Source organism: Oncorhynchus mykiss, chromosome 6 (assembly GCF_057628025.1).
Source record: "Oncorhynchus mykiss isolate SJ-2025 chromosome 6, ASM5762802v1, whole genome shotgun sequence".
Lineage (NCBI taxonomy): Eukaryota > Metazoa > Chordata > Actinopteri > Salmoniformes > Salmonidae > Oncorhynchus > Oncorhynchus mykiss.
In genome coordinates this window covers 67,926,426-67,950,974 of record NC_143027.1, presented here as the reverse complement: position 1 = coordinate 67,950,974, position 24,549 = coordinate 67,926,426, and the positions used below count along the sequence as shown (strand labels likewise).

Genomic DNA, 24,549 nt, shown 5'->3' with positions numbered 1-24,549 from the left:
TGAATCCAACATATCTTCATTTGTAGACAAACTGAAATTAAAGCCAGAGTAAGTCAGTGGCACAGATGGAACTATCCAAGCAGAAGATACATCTCCTTCAAATGTTGATATTAACTTGAAGATTACATTTGAAATCAACCAAAGTTTGAAACCATAGGCCTATATGTATTGTGTATTGTCTATTTTAAGTTTAACCCTGAGTTGAATTGAAACAATAGCTGTTTAACTCTGTGAAACCTACTCGTTTGAATGATTTCGATAGCAACAGTGAATTGAGTTATTAAGAGATCTCTCAATAATCATTTTCACAATAGCACATTGTTAGTAGTCAGTGACAAATATCAACGCTAAAATGGGCTTTGTTAAAACCCTGGATTGGAGACCAAATTAATAGCTATAGATAGATCAACTCTCCACTAGGAAGTGCTGCTCATTTTATAGTTTTTTTTCTGATAGTGGTTATAACTTTGAAGATCTGACTTTGTTTCAAATGTACAAATTCAACATATATAATACAATGTTTGTCTATGTTGAAAATCTGTTACAATGATTGCAAAATCCTGTGGTTGAAATTCCAGCCTCAAAACAACAGTTTAGATTATTTACTTTTTTTTTTAATCCAATGTATTTTCCACATAGATTCCACACCACAATTACGTTAAAACGTTGATTCAACCAGTTTGTGTCCAGTGTTATCGCCATATAATTACAACTTGAAATAATTACTTTGTTGATCGAAAATAGACAAGTTGTGAGTGAAAGCACACTGTCTAAAATTCGCGCGTATAAATGCGCACTGTCCACATTCAGTCAACTGCTGACCATTGGAGTCAGTTTGACCAATCAAACACTTATTGACCAATAAAGCACTTAGATCCAACGAGTGCACCCCTGGCGGTAGCGGTGGTGACGGGGGACAGTTTCAAGGAAGAAAAAGATTAACAGGTCATGTCTGTCGAGTGTACATAATACACGTGTAGTAGGCTACTAAGGGGAGGAGGGGTTACGTCCTAAACTACCGGAGAGACGCCCATGCTAAAGCTCACTCTCACACTCACACTACTTATCAACTGTCTGTCCTGACAAGACTGAGACATCAGATGTCCGCAGGAAATATGGAACTTGAGGGAAAAATAAAAATGAAGGAGCAATGTGCCCTGAGGAAGGACATCATCAAAGAGTTCCTGGCAGAATTTCTGGGGATATTCGTGTTAATAGTAAGTACATGGACACTACCCCTCATCACCTGACTGTCATTTAATAGCCTGCTTTAAAGCAGCAACAATATGGTAATAAGGTGTCAAAATTGTTCTCAGGGCACTTGATCTGTCAACAGGGATATCATGTTTTGACATGTTTAGGTGCTGATAATATATCCTGATAATGTGGCTTCTCTTTGATGTGCTCATCCATAATTCTGGTATGGGAAAGTACTTGGGAGATAATTAAGACATCTAGAGAATGTTGTAATGGCAAGAATGACAGGTGGGGGATAGGAGGGGGAGAATTAATGGGATGCTTGGTGTTTTCAGCCATAAAGAAAAACATGATCAAACACAATAAACCTTTACTGACATGCACCATTCACCATGCACCATGCACCATTCACCATGCACCATGCACCATGCACCATTCCATATGATGTATGATCATCACAGTGATTTGACATTCGTATTTCTTTAGAATGTATCTAATCTGTGAATAAATAGACCCAATTTATGTAGCATACTGCACACCATTATATTTCCGCAAAGCTTCATTATTTGATGAACAAGTCTACCCTATATGTTGCTTGTAGGCTGAAAATCATCATATGACAGCATCAATATTTAATACATTTTTAAAGCATACCCCGCCTATCAATTGCAATCTTCTTGCCAATGAATACAGTGATTTGATATAGAATGAGAATAGATTTATATTACACTGAATACAGAGACACCATTAGCATAAGATAGACCACCTGGTCCAATTCACTGTTCATTTTTCCCCTTAACAGACATACACACTCTTTCTCTCTGCATTATTACTGCGGTAAAAACACACACATTTCCCCATCATCACCAAGCTTGGAGGGAAACACTGTTTACTGAGGTGAAATCTACAGGGGTCCTTAATAATCTGACCTGTCCTTTGCCTTCAACCTGTCCCCTCTAGGTTCACCTCCCCGTCCTGTCCTGTCTGTCTGAGTGGCACAGCTCAGTGGCTGGGTTTACTGAGGCTCAGTCTCAGTGGCTTCAGAGTCAGTGGTCATCCTGATCAGCGCCACAACATAAAAGGACTAATCCACTCCTCACAACAGAAACAGCTATTTTTGGACAAAATCATTCTTTCAACACTTTTGTTTTGATTTACTTGTCCTTCTAATAAAACAATGAAAGGATGAATGATAATTTCCCATGCTTCAAATGGGACATCTTCAATGGCATTCTTCTTACAGGGTTCAGGGGGAATGCACTGATCTAAAAGGAAATCTAATTAGAAATGAAGGCTGTTGAACAAGAGGACTAGTCTTTTATGCATAATTAGAAATGAAAAAACAACGACTCTTTCTTCCTCCTGCCAACATGTTTTTGCTTTTTGTCTCTGTCTCCGTCCTAGCTCTTTGGATGTGGCTCGGTGGCCCAGACAGTGCTGAGTAAGGGAGCTCTGGGAGAACCCCTGACCATCCACATCGGCTTCACTCTGGGTGTGATGATGGCCGTCTACGTGGCTGGGGGAGTGTCAGGTGAATACCATACCTCCTTTACATAACTTTTGATTCACAACATCCATTTCTACAGTCCACTCTGCACATAGAACACTGTATGCTGGCTAACATCCCAAAAAGTTGATTTTGCAGTATGATTGAAGTTGCAACACAACATGTGTGTTTAGTGTTGAGACTTTTCAGTTGGTCAGCACCTCACTTTATAGGTCAGGCCTTTTTTTATGTCATTATATCTTCTTTTGTATATATCCTTTTATGTCATTATACCCTCTGTACAAAGGCCACAACTACAGTGCCTTGCGAAAGTATTCAGCCCCCTTGAACTTTGCGACCTTTTGCCACATTTCAGGCTTCAAACATAAAGATATAAAACTGTATTTTTTGTGAAGAATCAACAACAAGTGGGACACAATCATGAAGTGGAACGACATTTATTGGATATTTCAAACTTTTTTAACAAATCAAAAACTGAAAAATTGGGCGTGCAAAATTATTCAGCCCCTTTACTTTCAGTGCAGCAAACTCTCTCCAGAAGTTCAGTGAGGATCTCTGAATGATCCAATGTTGACCTAAATGACTAATGATGATAAATACAATCCACCTGTGTGTAATCAAGTCTCCGTATAAATGCACCTGCACTGTGATAGTCTCAGAGGTCCGTTAAAAGCGCAGAGAGCATCATGAAGAACAAGGAACACACCAGGCAGGTCCGAGATACTGTTGTGAAGAAGTTTAAAGCCGGATTTGGATACAAAAAGATTTCCCAAGCTTTAAACATCCCAAGGAGCACTGTGCAAGCGATAATATTGAAATGGAAGGAGTATCAGACCACTGCAAATCTACCAAGACCTGGCCTTCCCTCTAAACTTTCAGCTCATACAAGGAGAAGACTGATCAGAGATGCAGCCAAGAGGCCCATGATCACTCTGGATGAACTGCAGAGATCTACAGCTGAGGTGGGAGACTCTGTCCATAGGACAACAATCAGTTGTATATTGCACAAATCTGGCCTTTATGGAAGAGTGGCAAGAAGAAAGCAATTTCTTAAAGATATCCATAAAAAGTGTTGTTTAAAGTTTGCCACAAGCCACCTGGGAGACACACCAAACATGTGGAAGAAGGTGCTCTGGTCAGATGATACCAAAATTGAACTTTTTGGCACAATGCAAAACGTTATGTTTGGCGTAAAAGCAACACAGCTGAACACACCATCCCCACTGTCAAACATGGTGGTGGCAGCATCATGGTTTGGGCCTGCTTTTCTTCAGCAGGGACAGGGAAGATGGTTAAAATTGATGGGAAGATGGATGGAGCCAAATACAGGACCATTCTGGAAGAAAACCTGATGGAGTCTGCAAAAGACCTGAGACTGTGACGGAGATTTGTCTTCCAACAAGACAATGATCCAAAACATAAAGCAAAATCTACAATGGAATGGTTCAAAAATAAACATATCCAGGTGTTAGAATGGCCAAGTCAAAGTCCAGACCTGAATCCAATCGAGAATCTGTGGAAAGAACTGAAAACTGCTGTTCACAAATGCTCTCCATCCAACCTCACTGAGCTTGAGCTGTTTTTCAAGGAGGAATGGGAAAAATTGTCAGTCTCTCGATGTGCAAAACTGATAGAGACATACCCCAAGCGACTTACAGCTGTAATCACAGCAAAAGGTGGCGCTACAAAGTATTAACTTAAGGGGGCTGAATAATTTTGCACGCCCAATTTTTCAGTTTTTGATTTGTTAAAAAAGTTTGAAATATCCAATAAATGTCGTTCCACTTCATGATTGTGTCCCACTTGTTGTTGATTCTTCACAAAAAAATACAGTTTTATATCTTTATGTTTGAAGCCTGAAATGTGGCAAAAGGTCGCAAAGTTCAAGGGGGCCGAATACTTTCGCAAGGCACTGTAGTTATTCAATGGGTTCTCCTATGGGGACAGCCTAAGAACCCTTTAAGGTTCTAGATAGCACCTTTTCTTTTAAGAGTGTACCGTTGCCCTTGAGCAAGGCACTTAACCCCCCACAACAACAGCTCCCCGGGTGCCCAGTGTGGCAGCCCCCTGCACCTCTCCAAAAAACCTGCTCATGTTTGTCTCAGAGGGGTTAAAAGCAGAAGTCACATTTTTGTGCAATTGACAAATTAAAGGATCTTAATATTAAAAAGGCTTTTGGGTTAAAATATGTGAGCAGGACTCAAAGGTCACCAATGGTTGTTTGTCTTTGATGAAACTGCTTTACTTTGCCAAAAACTTTGACCATGGATGTCTGGCTCTCTTTGCTCACAGGTACTAAACTCTTAAAGGACAACATGTACTTCCCACATGTCTGGGTAAATGTGTGTTATGGCTCCATGGATGTCCTCACATCCACATGTTCACCTGTTCATTGATTGAAAAATGTGGGAGATGATGTCCATCCCTGTTGTCAGGTACAGTTGAAGTCAGAAGTTTACATACACCTTAGCCAAATACATTTAAACTATTTTTTTTTCATAATTTCTGACATTTAATCCTAGTACAAATTCCCTGTCTTAGGTCAGTTAGGATCACCATTTTATTTTAAGAATGTCAAATGTGAGAATAATAGTAGAGAGAATGATTTATTTCAGCTTTTTTTCTTTCATCACATTCCCAGTGGGTCAGAAGGTTACAAGCACTAAATTAGTATTTGGTAGCATTGCCTTTAAATTGTTTAACTTGGGTCAAACGTTTCGGGTAGCCTTCCACAAGCTTCCCACAATAAGTTGGGTGAATTTTGACCCATTCCTCCTGACAGAGCTGGTGTAACTGAGTCAGGTTAGTAGGCCTCCTTGCTCGCACACGCTTTTTCAGTTCTGCCCACAAATTTTCAATAGGATTGAGGTCAGGGCTTTTTGATGGCCACTCCATTACCTTGACTTTGTTGTCCTTAAGTCATTTTGGAAGTATGCTTGTGTCATTGTCCATTTGGAAGACCAATTTTCGACCAAGCTTTAACTTCCTGACTGATGTCTTGAGATGTTGCTTCAATATATCCACATAAGTTTCCTACCTCATGATGCCATCTATTTTGTGAAGTGCACCAGTCCCTCCTGCAGCAAAGCACCCCAATAACATGATGCTGCCACCCCCGGGCTTCACGGTTGGGATGGTGTTCTTCGGCTTGCAAACATCCTCCTTTTTCCTCCAAACATAAAGATGGTCATTATGGCCAAAAGGTTCTATTTTTGTTTCATCAGACCAGAGGACATTTTTTCCAAAAAGTATGATCTTTGTCCCCATGTGCAAATGCAAACCGTAGTATGGATTTTTTATGGTGGTTTTGGAGCAGTGGCTTATTCCTTGCTGAGTGACCTTTCAGGTTATGTCGATATAGGACTCGTTTTACTGTGGATATAGATACTGTTGTTCCTGTTTTCTCCAGCATCTTCACAAGGTACTTTCCTGTTGTTCTGGGATTGATTTGCACCTTTCGCACCAAAGAGACAGAACGCGTCTCCTTCCTGAGCGGTATGACGGCTGCGTGGTCCCATGGTGTTTATACTTGCGTACTATTGTTTGGACAGATGGACGTGGTACCTTCAGGCATTTGGAAATTGCTCCCAAGGATGAACCAGACTTGTGGAGGTCTACTATTTTTTTCTGAGGTCCTGGCTGATTTCTTTTTATTTTCCCATGATGTCAAGCAAAGAGCCGCTGCGTTTGAAGGTAGGCCTTGAAATACATCCACAGGTGCACCTCCTATTGAATCAAATTATGTCAATTAGCCTATCAGAAGCTTCTAAATGCATGACATAATTTTCTGGAATTTTCCAAGCTGTGTAAGTGGAGATACTGGGGTGCAAAGGAGCAAGATAAATACAGTATGGGGATGAGGTTGATTGGATGGGCTATTTACAGATGAGCTATGTACAGGTGCAGTGATCTGTGAGCTGCTCTGACAGCTGGTGCTTAAAGCTAGTGAGGGAGATATGAGTCTCCAGCTTCAGAGATTTTTGCAGTTCTGATTTTTGGGGTCCAGATTTTGCAGCTCTTTCAGATCATCAGCTATCTGGATTTGGGTGAAGGAGAAGTGGGGAAGGTTTGGGCGATTTGCTGTGGGGAGCACAGGGCTGTTGACCGGGGTAGTGGTAGCCAGGTGGAAAGCATGGCCAGCCGTAGAAAAATGCTTATTGAAATTCTCAATTATTGTGGATTTATCGGTGGTAACAGTGTTTCCTAGCCTCAGTGCAGTGGGCAGCTGGGAGGAGGTGCTCTTATTCTCCATGGACTTTACAGTGTCCCAGAACCTTTTTGAGTTTGTGCTACAGGATGCAAATTTATTTTTGAAAAAGCTGGCCTTAGCTTTCCTAACTGCCTGTGTATATTTGTTCCTAACTTCCCTGCATATCACGGGGGCTGTTCGATGCTAATGCAGAACGCCACAGTGTAACTTCTGACCCACTTGAATTGTGATACAGTGAATTATAAGTGAAATAATCTGTCTGTAAACAATTGTTGGAAGAATTACTGGTGTCATTCACCAAGTAGATGTCCTAACCGACTTGCCAAAACTATAGTTTGTTAACAAGAAATGTGTGGAGTGGTTGAAAAATGAGTTTTAATGACTCCAACCTATGTGTATGTAAAGTTCGACTTCAACTGTAGATTACAGGAGAGAAAGTAAAGAGTACAGTCAAGAATCACTAACACTCTCCTGTGTGCTTCACCCTGACTTGTGTCCTGGGGAAAAGTCCACACACAGTAACAGAAATGGACTGTGGAGACCTAGGTCATCACTAGAGACTCAGCAACATGGCAAAATGATACAGAGAACATCATGTTAGTTTTCCATAGCAGTCTGGACTCAACGTGGGTACATTTAGTATTACCCGAACTGGGGGAGAGGCACAGAGGAAATGGAAGAAATATGTAATAGCTCGATTACCCATTCCTAATGCCTGGCTGCTTCTTGGTGTCAGAGGATGAAGTGTGCCGGCTAGATTTACAAGGCTGGAGTTGTGTGTCCTCATGTCCAGGGGGACTTTATTGGGTACATTCCATAGAGATTAAAGCGAGGAGAGTCCTCTCCCTCTCGCTTCGGCAGCAACAATGACACAGAGGGATAACATTAGGGGGAATCACTTTTTAAATGTCACGCTGCCTTAGGTGAGCTTGCTGAGCAAGGTGGAGAGCGGTTTTTAATCATCAATCAAGGGTTTCATTATGTCTCAGCGAGGCTTTACGTAATGGGAGATGATGAGTTGTAATTTGAAATTTCCGTGGTAATTTCCATCACAATTGGGACATAAAAGAGCAACGACGTGATTAGAGCTTTTAATGCCCACCCCCAGGATAATATGAACACTGTAGCATATGAGCTAATATGAGTGTTATATGAGCCATACTCAATGTGCTTTCATCTTAGAAAATCCAATGTTGGCAGAGTGTAAGCTTAGCCTTTGTGCTGTACCTCTAAAACTCAACCCAGGACTCAACCCACCCCTCATCCTCAATGCCTGGTTTACAGCTACAGCAGATCAGACCAGAGTGTTGGAAAGCCAACATTTATGCCATGTTTGGAGGAGCTTCCTTGAGCAAAAATGACATTCTTATTTATTTATTTATTTCACCTTTATTTGAACCGGGCTGTGGGGGAGCACTGGAGATCTGGTGCATACCACTCGCACCTCTCCCTTAGGCTCAATGCCCACATTCGCCCGGCACGGGCGGAGCGCAGGCAAGGGTGCACTGCACCCTCCCAGTGCCCCGGATACCCTTCGGCCCAGGATACCCTGGGCCGAAACGGCATACCGGAGACCAAACACGCTGAGCCGGCACAATACGCCCTGGCTGGATGCCCACTCTCGCATGGCACTTGCGGGGGGCTGGCCTATAGCTCTCCGGGCTCTGAGCGCGTACTGGTGACACCGTGCGCTTGACTGCATAACACGGTGCCTGACCAGTACTACGCTTCCGGTAAGCACGGGGAGTTGGCTCAGGTCTATCGCCTGACTCCGCCAATCTCCCCGTGTGCCCCCCCCCAAAAAAAAAATTGGGGGGCTGCCTCTCGTGCCTGTTGCACTGCCTTACCTCATATCACCTGTGCCCAGGGTCCCTTGCCGTCCAATATCTCCTCCCAAGTCCAGGAGTCCTGAACCCTCGGCTCCCTGTTACCATGCTGCTTGGTCTGTTTGTGGTGGGTAGTTCTGTAACGATCGTTGTCCTCCTCAGATTAGGAATAGGAAGGATCAGACCAAAACGCAGCATGGTAAGTGTCCATGTTAATTTTAATAAATAAACTGAACACTGCAATAACCAAAAAACAACAAAGAGAGAGAGTGAACGAAACTAAACAGTTCTGTAAGGTGAAGACACACAAAACAGAAAACACCTACCCACAAACACAGGTGGGAACAGGCTACCTAAGTATGGTTCTCAATCAGAGACAACGATAGACAGCTGCCTCTGATTGTGAACCATACCAGGCCAAACACAGAAATACAAAACATCGAACATAAACATAGAATGCCCACCCCAACTCACACCCTGACCAAACCAAAAATAGAGACATAAAAAAGGAACTAAGGTCAGGACGTGACAACAGGTCGCAATGGTGGGTAGTATATGGAGGAATAATGGAACTGAGGAAGAATGGAACTGTAGAACAAGTCTCTCGTCTCCAACCCTCTTTGCTTCATTACAGACTAGCTGATCACTCTGACACAGAGGATCCAGATCCTGGTTCAGTGGGTAATGATGGAGACGGTATATACTGTAGCTGCAGTAGAGTAGTACTACAGTATGTGTGCTATTCTTGTTGGAGTGTGTAGTCGGCTACAGTATATAAACCTTTATTGCATGATTGGGCCATTCAACCCTGGGGCCCATGTGTGGATGAGAAGCCTTCACACTGTTAGGTGACATCTCTGATGATGATCACAGGTATTGGACTAATGAGCTTTACTGGGACATGGGTCTCTAGTGTGGTGGAAGGGGGCGGGGCACTCTGCTTTCCAGCCTTCCCCGCCAGTCTCTCCAAGTGGAACACAACACACTTCTGCTCCTTTTCACTCCTATGTCAGCGATGCTAATTTACAGGCAGAGTAAACCAGCACCCTTGTTAGCGGAGGTGTGTCATTCCAACGACATGCGGTTTGCGCGAGTCTTAAGCAGATTCAGGCAGATTATGTCAGACCCAATTCCGATCGGATGTTTCAGCCGGCTGTTCTGGCCACAGTTAGTGAACAAGGCTGGGGATTAATGTTTGGGGCGCTCTGAAACCCCCAGCGGTGTTGCCCCGCTGAGGTCACCCAGTGCCTCAGTCCCCGCCTTGGGCCTCGCTTAGTGTTGTGCCGTAATTGTGTCTATGACTGAATCCACTAGATAAGGATAGTGGTTACAAATGAATGTGTCTCAGACTTTCTACATAAGATTGAACCTTGTTTTTAATTCCAGTTTTAACTTTGTTCCAGGGGCTCATGTGAACCCAGCAGTCTCTCTGGCCATGGTGGTCCTGGGCAAGCTGCCTATAAAGAAGTTCCCTGTCTACGTGGCAGCACAGTTCCTGGGTGCCTTCGCTGGATCTTGTGCTGTCTATGGGTTGTATTACGGTAGGTGTTACTCTCATCATGTCCATCACCATCATCATAATCATCATCATCCTCATTAAATGGAACCCATATGTATAGCATTTAGCCAGTGTGATATTTTAATGGAAAGGTGTCGATCATTATTGGAGTGGGAACATTATAGGTTATTACTAACACTAACATTATTGGGAAAACTCAATGGCTAATTCTACTATTCTCTTTTCCATAGATGCCTTAATGGAACACACAGGAGGAGTTATGCAAGTTACTGGCATCAATGCCACAGCTAATATATGGGCATCCTACCCTGCCAAGCACATCTCAGTCCTTGGAGGATTCGTAGACCAGGTGAGAGATGCACCATCAATGGTTATCTAACCATATCCTAGTACTCTTTGTTACGGAATGATATGAGCCGCACAGGCACACACCCTGATTTATGTTTGAAGTCCCTGAGCTAGAACATGTCAGTACATGTGTAATAGTATGAATATAAGTGAATGTGCACATTTTCTATTTTATTTAACCAGGCAAGTCAGTTAAAAACAAATTTTTATTTACAATGACGGCCTAGCCTGGCCAAACTAACCCTAAACTGGACGACTCTGGGTTAATTGTGCAACGCCCTATGGGACTCCCGATCACGGCCGGTTGTGATTGAACCCAGGTCTGTAGTTACGCCTCTAGCACTGCGCCCCTCGGTCCCCCGAATGCATTTAGATCAGTCATGTGCATGTAAGTAACTAAGCCTTCCCAACAATGCAGAGAGAGAGAAAATAGAGAAATAATAGAAAAGTAATAACACATAATAAAAGTAATAATAAATTCACAATGAGTGAATGGGGTACATGGGGTACCAGTACCGAGTCGATGGATATGAGGTAATTGAGGTAGATATGTACATATAGCTAGGAATAAAGTGACTAAACAACAAGATATATAATAAACAGTAGCAGCAGCAGATGTCATGAGTCAAAAAGGTTAGTGCAAAGAGGGTCCATGCAGATTGTCTGGGTAGCTAATTGGTTAACTGTTGAACTAACTATTTAGCAGTCTTATGGCTTGGGGGTAGAAACTGTTCAGGGTCCTGTTGGTTCCAGACTTGGTGCATCGGTACCGCTTGCAATGCAGTAGCAGAGAGAACAGTCTATGACTTGGGTGTTTGGAGTTTTTGACATTTTTCAGGGCCTTCTTCTGACACCGTCTGCTATAGAGGCCCTGGATGGCAGTGAGCTCGGCCCTAGTGATGTGCTGGGCTGCACGCACTACCCTCTGTAACGCCTTGTGGTTTGATGCAAAGCAGTTGCCATACCAAGCGGTGATGCAGCCATTCAAGATGCTCTCTATCTGAGGGCCCATGCCAAATCTTTTCAGCCTACTGAAGGGGAAGAGGAGAGGAGTGTTGGTGTGTGTGGACCATGATAGATCCTTAGTGATATGGACACTGATTAACTTAAAGGTCTCGTCTCACTCCACTACAGCCCCGTCGATGTGAATGGGAGCATGCACAGCCCTCTGTTTCCTGTAGTTCATGATTTGCTCCTTAGTCTTGCTGACGTTGAAGGAGAGCTTGTTGTCCTGGCACCTCACTGCCAGGTCTCTGACCCTCGTGTTGAGGGTCAGCGTGGCGAATGTGTTGTTGTCTACCCTTACCACCTGGGATTGACCGTCTGGAAGTCTGGGATCCAGTTGCAGAGGGAGGTGTTCAGTCCCAGGGTCCTTAGCTTAGTAATGAGCTTGAGGGCACTATGGTGTTGAACGCTGAGCTGTAGTCATTGAACAGCATTCTCACATAGATGTTCCTCTTGTCCAGGTGGGAGAGGGCAGTGTAGAGAGCAGTAGAGGTTGCATCATCTGTGTATCTGTTGGGGCGGTATGCGAATTGGAGTGAGTCAAGGGTGTCTGGGATGATGTTGTTGATATGAGCCATGACCAGCCTTTCAAAGCATTTCCTGGCTACAGATGCGACACGGGGTACGGGGTGATAGTCATTTAGACAGGTTACCTTGGCATTCTTGGACACAGGGACTATGGTGGGCTGCTTGAAACATGTAGTTATTACAGACTGTGTCAGGGAGAGGTTGAATATGTCAGTGAAGACACTTGCCAGCTGGTCAGCCAGCGCATGATCTGAGTATGCGTCCTGGTAATCCTTGTGAATGTTAACCTGTTTAAAGTTCTTACTCAAATCGGCAACGGAGAGCGTGATCACACAGTCGTCCGGAACAGCTGTTGCTCTCATGCATATATTGTGAGCAATACTGGCTGAGCAAAAACAACCATCTGTGTTGAATACCCAAGAGCTGAGTGTGCACATGCAGGTTTGGTTTCGAATTGAAGGCAGTGAAATGTACAGTAAATTAAGGATTTTAAAAACTTCTAATATAAATAGCTTTACTTTTCAGTTTATTGAGAAGTCTTTGAAAATAAATGCATTTTTTTCAATTATTTAATTGTAATTGTAGTTTACTTCCTAAATTGACTGCCTTCAATTTGAATTCAGCCCAACCCTGGTTTTGTGTGTGTGTGTGTGTGTGTGTGTGTGTGTGTGTGTGTGTGTGTGTGTGTGTGTGTGTGTGTGTGTGTGTGTGTGTGTGTGTGTGTGTGTGTGTGTGTGTGTGTGTGTGTGTGTGTGTGTGTGTGTGTGTGTGTGTGTTTGTGTGTGTGTGTGTGGTACGCGTGCGGTAGCCTAGTGGTTAGAGCATTGGGCCAGTAACCGAAAGGTTGCTATATTGAATCCCCGTGCTGACACTGTAAAAATCTGCCGTTCTGCCCCTGAACAAGGCAGTTAACCATTAACTGGTTTAATAGAAGCAAACATTCAAGCAGTTGTTTTCCCCTCTATGAACAGTAATAAATGCAATTGTTGAGTATTTTTAACCCAAAATATGGTTTGCTCCTAATATATAACCATATGGATACTGTTCAAAAGACTTCAAAGCTGTCTCATCTATCCTTCATCCAGGGGAAAGGGGAAGCCCCATTATAGGCTTAGGCAAAGCAAGTGAAGGCCATAGGTCATCACAGCAAATTAGTCCTTCTGGCCACAGACAGTCATTATAAAACCCAGACCATAACAACAAGCCATTCTCCCCCTGTCACTGTCTGGTATCCAACTCCTGTTATAATCTACCATTACATAAAAAGCTACACTGTTATGCTATTATGAGAGGCTGTCTTTTCAATATTGGTGGAGGCATCACAGTGACAGCATGAGCAGTAGCTACAGATGGTTCATTTGGTAGTGATGATGTACATACTGAATACAGATGTAGGATCTTAATTTGATCACTCTTTTGTTGCTGTGAATTGTTCTGCACTGCAGGAAATGCACATTTGCAGTGTATTCATTGTTTAAAAAGGCTGTTAGCATTTGGAAACAATGCCATCCACTGCCAGGGAATCTAAACCAATGCATGGACTGCTGTCATACCTTGTCCATAGACTGCTTACAGGTTAAGTAAACCAATATGTAATTTTGTCATTTGGGCAAACTAACCCTTTAATTATTATGTAGATTATAATTAAAGGGTAGTTCTTGATGCTGCAGGATTATTTTCCTGCTGTAGCAAATTGGTTCAAATTAAGATCCTACATCTGTATGTCTGTCAATTATCTGTTTTGATCATTGCTATCTCAAACTCATGGTTGATACCTTGTCTCCAGGTGATAGGAACAGCTGCCTTGATCCTGTGCATTCTGGCCATTATTGATGGGAAGAACATTGGAGCTCCTAAAGGGATGGAGCCACTGTGCATTGGCCTGATCATAATGGCCATCGGAGTGTCCATGGGACTCAACTGTGGCTATCCCATCAACCCTGCTAGAGACCTGGGCCCAAGGCTCTTCACTGCTGTGGCCGGATGGGGCATGGAGGTGTTCCGGTAATTTCCAACAATGCTTATACTAGAGAAAAGACAAGTCCCACAAATGTGAGCTGGATGGCCTCCATAAGTACAGTAGCATTTCACAAACATTGTTAGATGCCTTTTGCCCTGAAACCCTTTGAAATTGAAAATGTGCTTTCTTCTCCAAAAAAATCAAACAGCCCATGCTCACTTTACAGTAGAACATTGAAAGATTCATAAAGACGCAGAAACAGAGTATGTGTGTGTGTGACAGGAAAGCCCCTCTCTGATCTGGGCATGCCAAGTGGAGATGCAGGCACATTATTCTGCTTTTCAGTCCTCCTCCCCAGCAGTGGCTGGGAGTTAGGCACGCAGTGTGAGAAACATGGGAGTGAATACCAGTGGCCTGGCCTCCTTCTCTCCTACAGGAAGAGCATGAGTGTGCAGCTCTATCGCTATATCTCTGCTCTTCTGACAATCTTAATCAATATTTTAGCAACCTCTTGCATCTCCTGAATTTTCAAAAAGGCTTGGAGATGTGAGTGGGCAGAGTAAGATTATTTCTCCGCACATAAATATTCCATGCCTCACATAACAGAAAAATGTCATTAGTTACAATGTCTGTACTTTGCCATGCAAACTTCCATAGTACCCAGAGAAATCTGGGGGAAGCAATTCACAAGCAATTATTTAACAATGAGAGCTGGGCTAAAGAAGAGTCACGTAAGATAAATGTGAAGGCTTGGAGATGTGAGCGGGCAGAGTAAGATTATTTCTCCGCACAGAAATATTCCATGCTTCATACAGTGCCTTGCGAAAGTATTCAGCCCCCTTGAACTTTGCGACCTTTTGCCACATTTCAGGCTTCAAACATAAAGATATAAAACTGTATTTTTTTGTGAAGAATCAACAACAAGTGGGACACAATCATGATCATGAAGTGGAACGTGCAGCAAACTCTCTCCAGAAGTTCAGTGAGGATCTCTGAATGATCCAATGTTGACCTAAATGACTAATGATGATAAATACAATCCACCTGTGTGTAATCAAGTCTCCGTATAAATGCACCTGCACTGTGATAGTCTCAGAGGTCCGTTAAAAGCGCAGAGAGCATCATGAAGAACAAGGAACACACCAGGCAGGTCCGAGATACTGTTGTGAAGAAGTTTAAAGCCGGATTTGGATACAAAAAGATTTCCCAAGCTTTAAACATCCCAAGGAGCACTGTGCAAGCGATAATATTGAAATGGAAGGAGTATCAGACCACTGCAAATCTACCGAGACCTGGCCGTCCCTCTAAACTTTCAGCTCATACAAGGAGAAGACTGATCAGAGATGCAGCCAAGAGGCCCATGATCACTCTGGATGAACTGCAGAGATCTACAGCTGAGGTGGGAGACTCTGTCCATAGGACAACAATCAGTCGTATATTGCACAAATCTGGCCTTTATGGAAGAGTGGCAAGAAGAAAGCCATTTCTTAAAGATATCCATAAAAAGTGTCGTTTAAAGTTTGCCACAAGCCACCTGGGAGACACACCAAACATGTGGAAGAAGGTGCTCTGGTCAGATGAACCCAAAATTGAACTTTTTGGCAACAATGCAAAACGTTATGTTTGGCGTGAAAGCAACACAGCTCATCCCTCTGAACACACCATCCCCACTGTCAAACATGGTGGTGGCAGCATCATGGTTTGGGCCTGCTTTTCTTCAGCAGGGACAGGGAAGATGATTAAAATTGATGGGAAGATAGATGGAGCCAAATACAGGACCATTCTGGAAGAAAACCTGATGGAGTCTGCAAAAGACCTGAGACTGGGACGGAGATTTGTCTTCCAACAAGACAATGATCCAAAACATAAAGCAAAATCTACAATGGAATGGTTCAAAAATAAACATATCCAGGTGTTAGAATGGCCAAGTCAAAGTCCAGACCTGAATCCAATCGAGAATCTGTGGAAAGAACTGAAAACTGCTGTTCACAAATGCTCTCCATCCAACCTCACTGAGCTTGAGCTGTTTTGCAAGGAGGAATGGGAAAAAAATTCAGTCTCTCGATGTGCAAAACTGATAGAGACATACCCCAAGCGACTTACAGCTGTAATCGCAGCAAAAGGTGGCGCTACAAAGTATTAACTTAAGGGGGCTGAATAATTTTGCACGCCCAATTTTTCAGTTTTTGATTTGTTAAAAAAGTTTGAAATATCCAATAAATGTCGTTCCACTTCATGATTGTGTCCCACTTGTTGTTGATTCTTCACAAAAAAATACAGTTTTATATCTTTATGTTTGAAGCCTGAAATGTGGCAAAAGGTCGCAAAGTTCAAGGGGGGCGAATACTTTCGCAAGGCACTGTATAACAGAAAAATGGCACCATTGTGTGTCCTACTGTCAGAGGCAGACTCCCTCTCTCTGCCATCCCTCCTCAAAGCTGTCCCTGGAACGTTGGGTCCCCGGTACTTCCGAGGCCTCCAACAGCTTTTAAATGCAAGTAAAACTAAGTGCATGCTCTTCAACCGATTGCTGCCCGCACCCTTCTGCCCGACTAGCATCACTACTCTGGACGGTTCTGACTTAGAATATGTGGACAGCTACAAATACCTAAGTGTCTGGTTAGACTGTAAACTCTCCTTCCAGACTCACATTAAAGCATCTCCAATCCAAAATTAAATCTAGAATCGGCTTCCTATTTCGCAACAAAGCCTCCTTCACTCATGCTGCCAAACATACCCTCGAAAAACGGACTATCCTACCGATCCTTGACTTTGGCGATGTCATTTACAAAATAGCCTCCAACACTCTACTCAGCAAACTGGATGTAGTCTATCACAGTGCCATCCGTTTTGTCACCAAAGCCCCATATACTACCCACCACTGCGACCTGTATGCTCTCGTTGGCTGGCCCTCACTACATACTCGTTGCCAAACCCACTGACTCCAGGTAATCTGTAAGTCTATGCTAGGTAAAGCCCCGCCTTATCTCAGCTCACTGGTCACCATAGCAACACCCACCCTTAGCACGAGCTCCAGCAGGTATATTTCACTGGTCACCCCGAAAGCCAACACTTCCTTTGGGTGCCTTTCCTTCCAGTTCTCTGCTACCAATGACTGGAACAAATAGTAAAAATCTTATATCTCCCTCTCTAACTTTAAGCATCAGCTGTCAGAGCAGCTTACCGATCACTGTACCTGTATACAGCCAATCTGTAAATAGCACACCCAACTACCTCATCCCCATATTGTTACTTATTGCTCTTTTGCACTCCACTATCTCTACTTGCACGTCATCATCTGCACATCTATCACTCTGGTGTTAATGCTAAATTGTAATTATTTTGCCTCTATGGCCTATTTATTGTCTTTATTGCCTTACTCTTCTACATTTGCACACACTGTACATAGATTTTCTATTTGGTTATTGACTGTACGTTTGTTTATGTGTAACTCTGTGTTGTTGTTTTTGTCGCACTGCTTTGCTTTATCTTGGCCAGGTCGCAGTTGTAAATGAGAACTTGTTCTCAATTGGCCTACCTGGTTAAATAAAAGTTCAATTTTAAGTTAAAAATAAATAAATAAATATGAGGGACCTCGCTGCCAGTGCACTATAGACTTCTCTTCAGTAGATGGCGCTGTCTGATCTAATGGCCACAGTCAACAGTTTCCCAACCTGCACTTTGGGGAGCCCATGTTTGCACATATTTGTTCTATTCCAGCACTAGCACAGTACACCTGATTCAAGGGGCTGGTTGGTTAAATCACAAGCTGAATCAGGAGTGCTGGAGCTGGAATAGAACAATTGTGTGCAATGGTTGGGGGTACCCTACTGGGGTGGGAAACGTTGACATTGTCACACCCTGACCTTAGAGAGCCGTTTTATTTATCTATTTGGTTAGGTCAGGGTGTGATTTGGGTGGGCATTCTATGTTTTCTATTTCTTTGTTTTTGACCGAGTGTGGTTCCCAATCAGAGGCAGCTGTCTATCGTTGTCTCTGATTGGGAATCATACTTAGGCAGCCTTTTTCCCATCTAATGTTGTGGGTAATTATTTATTTTCTGTGTGTGTTTGTGTGCGCCAAGGTTGCGTCACAATCGGTTTCTGTTTACCTGTTTTTTTTTGTGAAAGTTTCACTTTATTAAAAGATGTGGAATTACATGCACGCTGCTCCTTGGCTCATCTATGACAGGGAGTTTGAAGACAGTGAACGTGACAGACATACAGTATTTGACCCTCTACTTTATATTGTGTTCACACTACATCTTACCAGATGTTTCGCACACAGATGTAGAATATTAATTTGATCACCCTGTTGTAGGAGAACTCTCCTGCAATGCAGGACATTTAAAACTTGTAGTGTATTTGAAGTTTAAAAAGGTTTCTAAAGTTTGTAATTTCCACTTTGAGATTAAAGACTGTATTACGCCCATATTTCGAAAAATGTATCACCCCCTACAAAAATGTCCATGAATTATAATTTTCTGTTGTTGCAGGATTCCTTTCCATCTGTAGCAAACTGACTCAAATTAAGATCCTATGTCTATATGTTTAAATACATCCCTTAAATCTCAGACATTTTAGCAGCACACACAGCTGTAATCACAATGTTAAGATAGAGATGTTTAAGGGTGATAGTAGGATTTAAAGTGTATATTCCATCCACCATACATTACATCCACTGAATCTCTGTAAGGAAACTGAACGCAATAGGACCAGGTACAGTGGCACTTTCCTTTGACATCAGTAGGAAGAGCTGGCAGGGTGCCATGTCCATGAGACCTCCTCGTGTGACCCCGTGTGTCTGTCTGTCATCAGGCCTGATTATGGGATATGGTTAGTTAACCTGGCTCTGCCCATAGATTACACACCCTAATCCACCAATCCTGTAGTCTGCATCCACCCCCTGGTAATTTAGCAGCTAAACACAGCCTGTTCAGACACTGTCTATTTTCCTACCTGGGCCTTGTCATGTCAGTGCTGGTAATTCAGACCCTTTCCTTTCACCCACAGGGTCCAACCAGTCAGTACTAGCAGAGGGAGGCTAATCTCTATCAGGGAGTTGCCCTGAGGTGATCAAGCGCTCAGTTCAGAACAGAATCAGGACATGTACTACGTAGGCTACAGTAGCAGAGAGTTGTTTAGGTTGGAGTTTGACTATTACCCGCTATTAAGATAACTAGAACATTTGTAAAGCACGATTAGAATTAGGCATTTATAGAAATGGATTGGTGGGGAGTGGGAACAGATCAACTTTATGTATAGTCGGATCAATGGACTAGCAGGCAGATTAAGAGAGAGAGTAGAGTAGTGAGAGGTGGAGATTAGAGGGAGCCTATCCAGGGAGTCTTACTGTATAAATAAACAAAAGGTAGTAGTGGAATCTGCTCCCAATGTACCAGTGGAGTCTGCTGAGGGGAGGACGGCTCATAATAATGGCTGGAACAGAGCAAATGGAATGGTCCATGTGTTTCATGTATTTGATACCATTCCACTGATTATCGCTCCAGCCATTACCACAAGCCAATTCTCCCCAATTAAGGTGCCACCAACCTCCTGTGTAATGTACAGTAGCGTACCCCAGACCATGTCACGTTCCTGGGTTGCTTTAAAGCCCCATGCAGTCTTTTTCAATGTATATTTAAATCACCACTGTATGTATAATACATCACTGTGTGTGTTTATTTCATGAAAATAACAGCAAATATATTTTTTATAATTTATTACCCTGTGCCTCCTTTCGCTATCAATTATGCTGTCTGATTGTGTGGGCATGTTGATACAAATGTAAATATATTTTCATACACATCCCTGATTGGCAGATAGGATGATCCCTGATAGGATGACCCCCCCCCCCCCCCCCCCTTCAAATTAGGAGGATACATATGCAAGTACAAGACAACTGGTCATTGTTCCGAATAATTAGATCAGATTATGATTTAATGCTGTCGGCCAAAAACTCCATCCCACCTGAACAGGCTGAAACTCCAAGCATTTTTTCAATAAGCGCTTACTCTTAAAGGGCATTATAATAATTTTCACAATGTCAGTGTTATTTCAACCTCATAGTGTGGAGATATCATAAAAAAACTGGTAAATCATGTTTTTGACTGCACTGTCCCTTTAACATGGGTGACCACTATTTACACTGTAGATAGTGTACAAAACATTATTGAGTTGCACCCCCTCGCCGGGGCATGGACTCTACAAGGTGTCGAACGCGTTCCACAGGGATGCTTGCCCATGTTGACTACAATGCTTCCCACAGTTGTGTTAACTTGGTTGGATGTCCTTTGGGTGGTGGACCATTCTTGATACACACAGGAAACAGTTGAGCATGAAAACCCAGCAGTGTTGCAGTTCTTGACACACTCAAACTGGTGCACCTGGCACCTACTACCATACCCCATTCAAAGACACTTAAATATTTTGTCTTGCCCATTCACCTTCTGAATGGCACACATACACAAACCCTGTTTTCTCAAGGCTTAAAAAATCCTTCTTTAACCTGTTTCTTCTCCTTCATCTACTCTGATTGAAGTGGATTTAACAATTGACATTATAAGGGATCATAGCTTTCACCTGTATTCACCTGGTCAGTCTATGTAATGGAAAGAGCAGGTGTTCCTAATGTTTTGTAGACCCAGTGTATTTGGTATTACATTTTTATTTTAACTTACTCACTACAAAGTCAAATGTAAACTCCTGAACCCTTGTATATATATCTCCTCTTGTCTGTGCAGTGCTGGAGGCTGCTGGTGGTGGATCCCAGTAGCGGGGCCCATGGTGGGAGGAGTGGTGGGAGCCGCCATTTACTTCCTGTTCATCGAGCTGCACCATGCCAAGCCTGAGAAACAGGGGGAGAACAACGTCAAGGACAAATATGAGATGGTCACCCTGAGTTAGACAGAGAGGCCATGAGCACCAATGGTACTGAGGCTTGGCAGCTTCCTACCCTTTTAACCCTCAACAGGCTAAACATTCACTTCAATGAGGCCACACTTGACACAACCTTCTCTGCTTGCACTAGAGTCATTTCCTCTGTCTAAGGGACCTGTGGTCAGGTCTCAGTCTCTACACTATCATGAACAGGTCCGCTGAAAGAATGCCAATTGAGCCAAAACATAAAAAATGAAAAGACGTATGTAATGTTAAATTCACAATTACAAGCTGAGATCTCAGGCATGTTTACTAGCCCATGACATCATCATCAGGTGTTCAGACTATCCATTCTACTCTGAGGATAGTTCCTGAGTACAGTGATTTTTAATAATTTATATTGCATCTCTTGTATAGGGCTATTTTTCATTGCAGGAGGAATTTGCCAAGTTTGAAACCGTCTCATTATTTTCTATCTTTCAGGCAGAGGTGATGGTAAATGTTATTAACCACATTAATGGCAAATGTTATTAACAACATAGAAAATAGCCAGTAACAGTTTCTGTGATGGAAGGAAGGAAGTGTGTATATTTTTTGGTCATTGAGCTAGTTTAATGGTATGCTCTCTGGAGTGTCTTCCCTCTTCTGCTTCACTTCATCCATCTATTTGTTACAGTTATGTGAATCGCTCTGCCTGCTGCGACACACAGCCTCATCACTGCATATGTGCTATAGCTAACACACATCTATGTATTTGTGCTTTGAAATGCTCATAGTCTTTTTTCCTAGCTTTTATTTTTAGAGTGCAGAAAAAACAGACAATGTGTGTGAAATGAGCCTCCCACCGTTCTGTGTGTACTCTCTCTCTCTCGTTGAGCACAGAACTGTGTATCGTGACACGGCATCACTTCTAAATGATTTTTATCTGACTTTTATTTCCTCTTATAACGTTCTTGCTGTCATGTGCACACATTTTCATAGAAGCATGAGTAGGGAAGCCTAGTATCTACAGTACCTAGCATGAGTAGGGAAGCCTAGTATCTACAATACCTAGCATGAGTAGGGAAGCCTAGTATCTACAGTACCTAGCATGAGTAGGGAAGCCTAGTATCTACAATACCTAGCATGAGTAGGGAAGCCTAGTATCTACAATACCTAGCATGAGTAGGGAAGCCTAGTATCTACAATACCTAGCATGAGTAGGGAAGCCTAGTATCTACAATACCTAGCATGAGTAGGGAAGCCTAGTATCTACAGTACCTAGCATGAGTAGGGAAGCCTAGTATCTACAATACCTAGCATGAGTAGGGAAGCCTAGTATCTACAATACCTAGCATGAGTAGGGAAGCCTAGTATCTACAATACCTAGCATGAGTAGGGAAGCCTAGTATCTACAATACCTAGCATGAGTAGGGAAGCCTAGTATCTACAGTACCTAGCATGAGTAGGGAAGCCTAGTATCTACAATACCTAGCATGAGTAGGGAAGCCTAGTATCTACAGTACCTAGCATGAGTAGGGAAGCCTAGTATCTACAGTACCTAGCATGGACATGTTTTAATAAACAATGTACTGTATGAAGAGTCCAATGAGAGATAGTTTACCCCACTGGCCAATGGCCATATGGGAATGTATAAAAATTGTTTGTTTATCGTAATTATTACGTTATTCCTCCAATGATGTGACTAGGATTTAACCACTGAGGAACTCCTACGCTATGACCAATAGTGAACTGGACAATAACAGAATAACATCAGTACAACTTCCAAGAATAGAGCCCTCAGACGAAAACACTCAAATGAACCAAGTCCTTCCAACCTAGTGATGTTATTTAGCCATGGGTGGGCAGAGGAACATGGCTGGGCAGAGGAACACAAGTTCCCTATTCCCAGAAGAGCCCTCACCAATGAAACACATAGCATTTTATAACCTGTATGTGGCTTACTACTGAACCAGATATAATTCGTAGGGAAAAATGTAGCTCTTTAGAAATGATTTTCTCTATTATTTTACACCTTTGTTACTTAGTGGTTTAGTTGCTGTAGTTTCTTATTGTAGTTAGTTTTTTGTTTAAAGAAATTGCTACATGTACTTTGGATGACTACATGATGCTAGCTTGATTCTCCTGAGATTCAACCTTTGACGCTAGCTTGATTCTCCTGAGATTCAACCTTTGGATGACTACATGACGCTAGCTTGATTCTCCTGAGATTCAACCTTTGGATGACTACATGATGCTAGCTTGATTCTCCTGAGATTCAACCTTCGGAGGAGTACAATGTTTTATGGCTGTTGTTTTTCTGTTGCTTCACTTGACTTAAAAAAATGATAAAAGGCACTTTTACTCACACAATTTTTCTCAGATGCTATTTGATAAAAGTTACTTGTTTGTGAAGGTAATTTTGTAATTTATACAACTGTAATGTAGATTTTACAAAAATAAATATTTGATGTGTATTTCTTTCATAGTCTGTCTTGATCAATCAATCCACATGATTAATGGTCTACTGATTAAGGGAAGTAACACACATTCAATGAAAAACTGTGTCTATCCAGTTTACTTGCAGGGGTCTCAGGACACAGGTAACTGCCAAAATACAGTAAACATCAGCATAAAGTGGGCACTCTATGGAAAGGGGAGACTCAAGTGTCAGGGGACTCTTCTGAAGTCGGTACCATCGATGTGCCACTTCTGTTTGTAGAGTCCAAACTGTTTGGGCTACAAACTAACGTGACCCCACTGTGGAAAGGGGAGAATGTCACAAACACAAAGTTGGCACATTGTCTGAAGGTAACTAGTACCCGTTTAACAGAATTAATGGAAGTATGAAGGTAGTTTTGTGCCTTCCCACAAAAGGGTCAAATATGTGTTTATGAATGTGTTATTGAATGCGTTTCTCTGGGCTATAGTAGTAAAAGCCAAATTCAATATTTTATCAAATATTTGTAAAAAAATATATATATATCTACAAACCGTTCAAAAGTTTGGGGTCACTTAGAAATGTCCTTGTGTTTGAAAGAAAAGCACATTTGTTGCCCATTAAAATGACATCAAATTGATTAAAAAAATACAGTGCAGACATTGTTAATGTTGTAAATTACTATTGTAGCTAGAAACGGCAGATTTTTTATGGAATATCTACATAGGCGTACAGAGGCACATTATCAGCAACCATCACTCCTGTGTTCCAATGGCACATTGTGTTAGCTAATCCAAGTTTATCATTTTAAAAGGCTAATTGATCATTAGAAAACCCTTTTTCAATTATGTTATCACAACTGTTGTGCTGATTAAAGAAGCAACTAAACTGTCCTTCTTTAGACTAGTTGAGTATCTGGAGCATCAGGAGTTGTGGGTTTGATTACAGACTCAAAATGGGCAGAAACAGAAAATGTCTTCTGAAACTCGTCAGTCTATTGTTGTTCTGAGAAATTAAGGCTATTCCATGCGAGAAATTGCCAATGCTGTGTACTACTCCCTTCACAGAACAGCGCAAACTGTCTCTAACCAGAATAGAAAGAGGAGTGGGAGGCCCTGGTGCACAACTGAGCAAGAGGACAAGTACATTAGA

The 24,549-nt window shown here is 42.4% G+C and overlaps 1 protein-coding gene across 1 annotated transcript; it reads left to right on the top strand.

Annotated features, from left to right (window-relative positions):
• The first annotated feature begins 978 nt into the window (after positions 1 to 978).
• Positions 979 to 22,080, top strand: LOC110526415 (aquaporin-9-like). Its single transcript, XM_021607381.3, has 6 exons — positions 979 to 1,217; positions 2,602 to 2,728; positions 10,144 to 10,281; positions 10,490 to 10,608; positions 13,927 to 14,144; positions 20,843 to 22,080. The coding sequence occupies exons 1-6, from the start codon at positions 1,101 to 1,103 to the stop codon at positions 21,003 to 21,005; spliced, it is 882 nt and encodes a 293-aa protein (XP_021463056.2). The 5' UTR covers positions 979 to 1,100; the 3' UTR covers positions 21,006 to 22,080.
• Positions 22,081 to 24,549: the final 2,469 nt, after the last annotated feature.

Bases quoted from the DNA above. Each gene is read 5' to 3' on its own strand.
- LOC110526415 (XM_021607381.3), top strand. From the start codon at position 1,101: ATGTCCGCAGGAAATATGGAACTTGAGGGAAAAATAAAAATGAAGGAG. The intron at 1,218-2,601 runs GTAAGTACATGG...TCTCCGTCCTAG, and splicing joins TGGGGATATTCGTGTTAATA to CTCTTTGGATGTGGCTCGGT. The intron at 10,282-10,489 runs GTAGGTGTTACT...TCTTTTCCATAG, and splicing joins TGTCTATGGGTTGTATTACG to ATGCCTTAATGGAACACACA.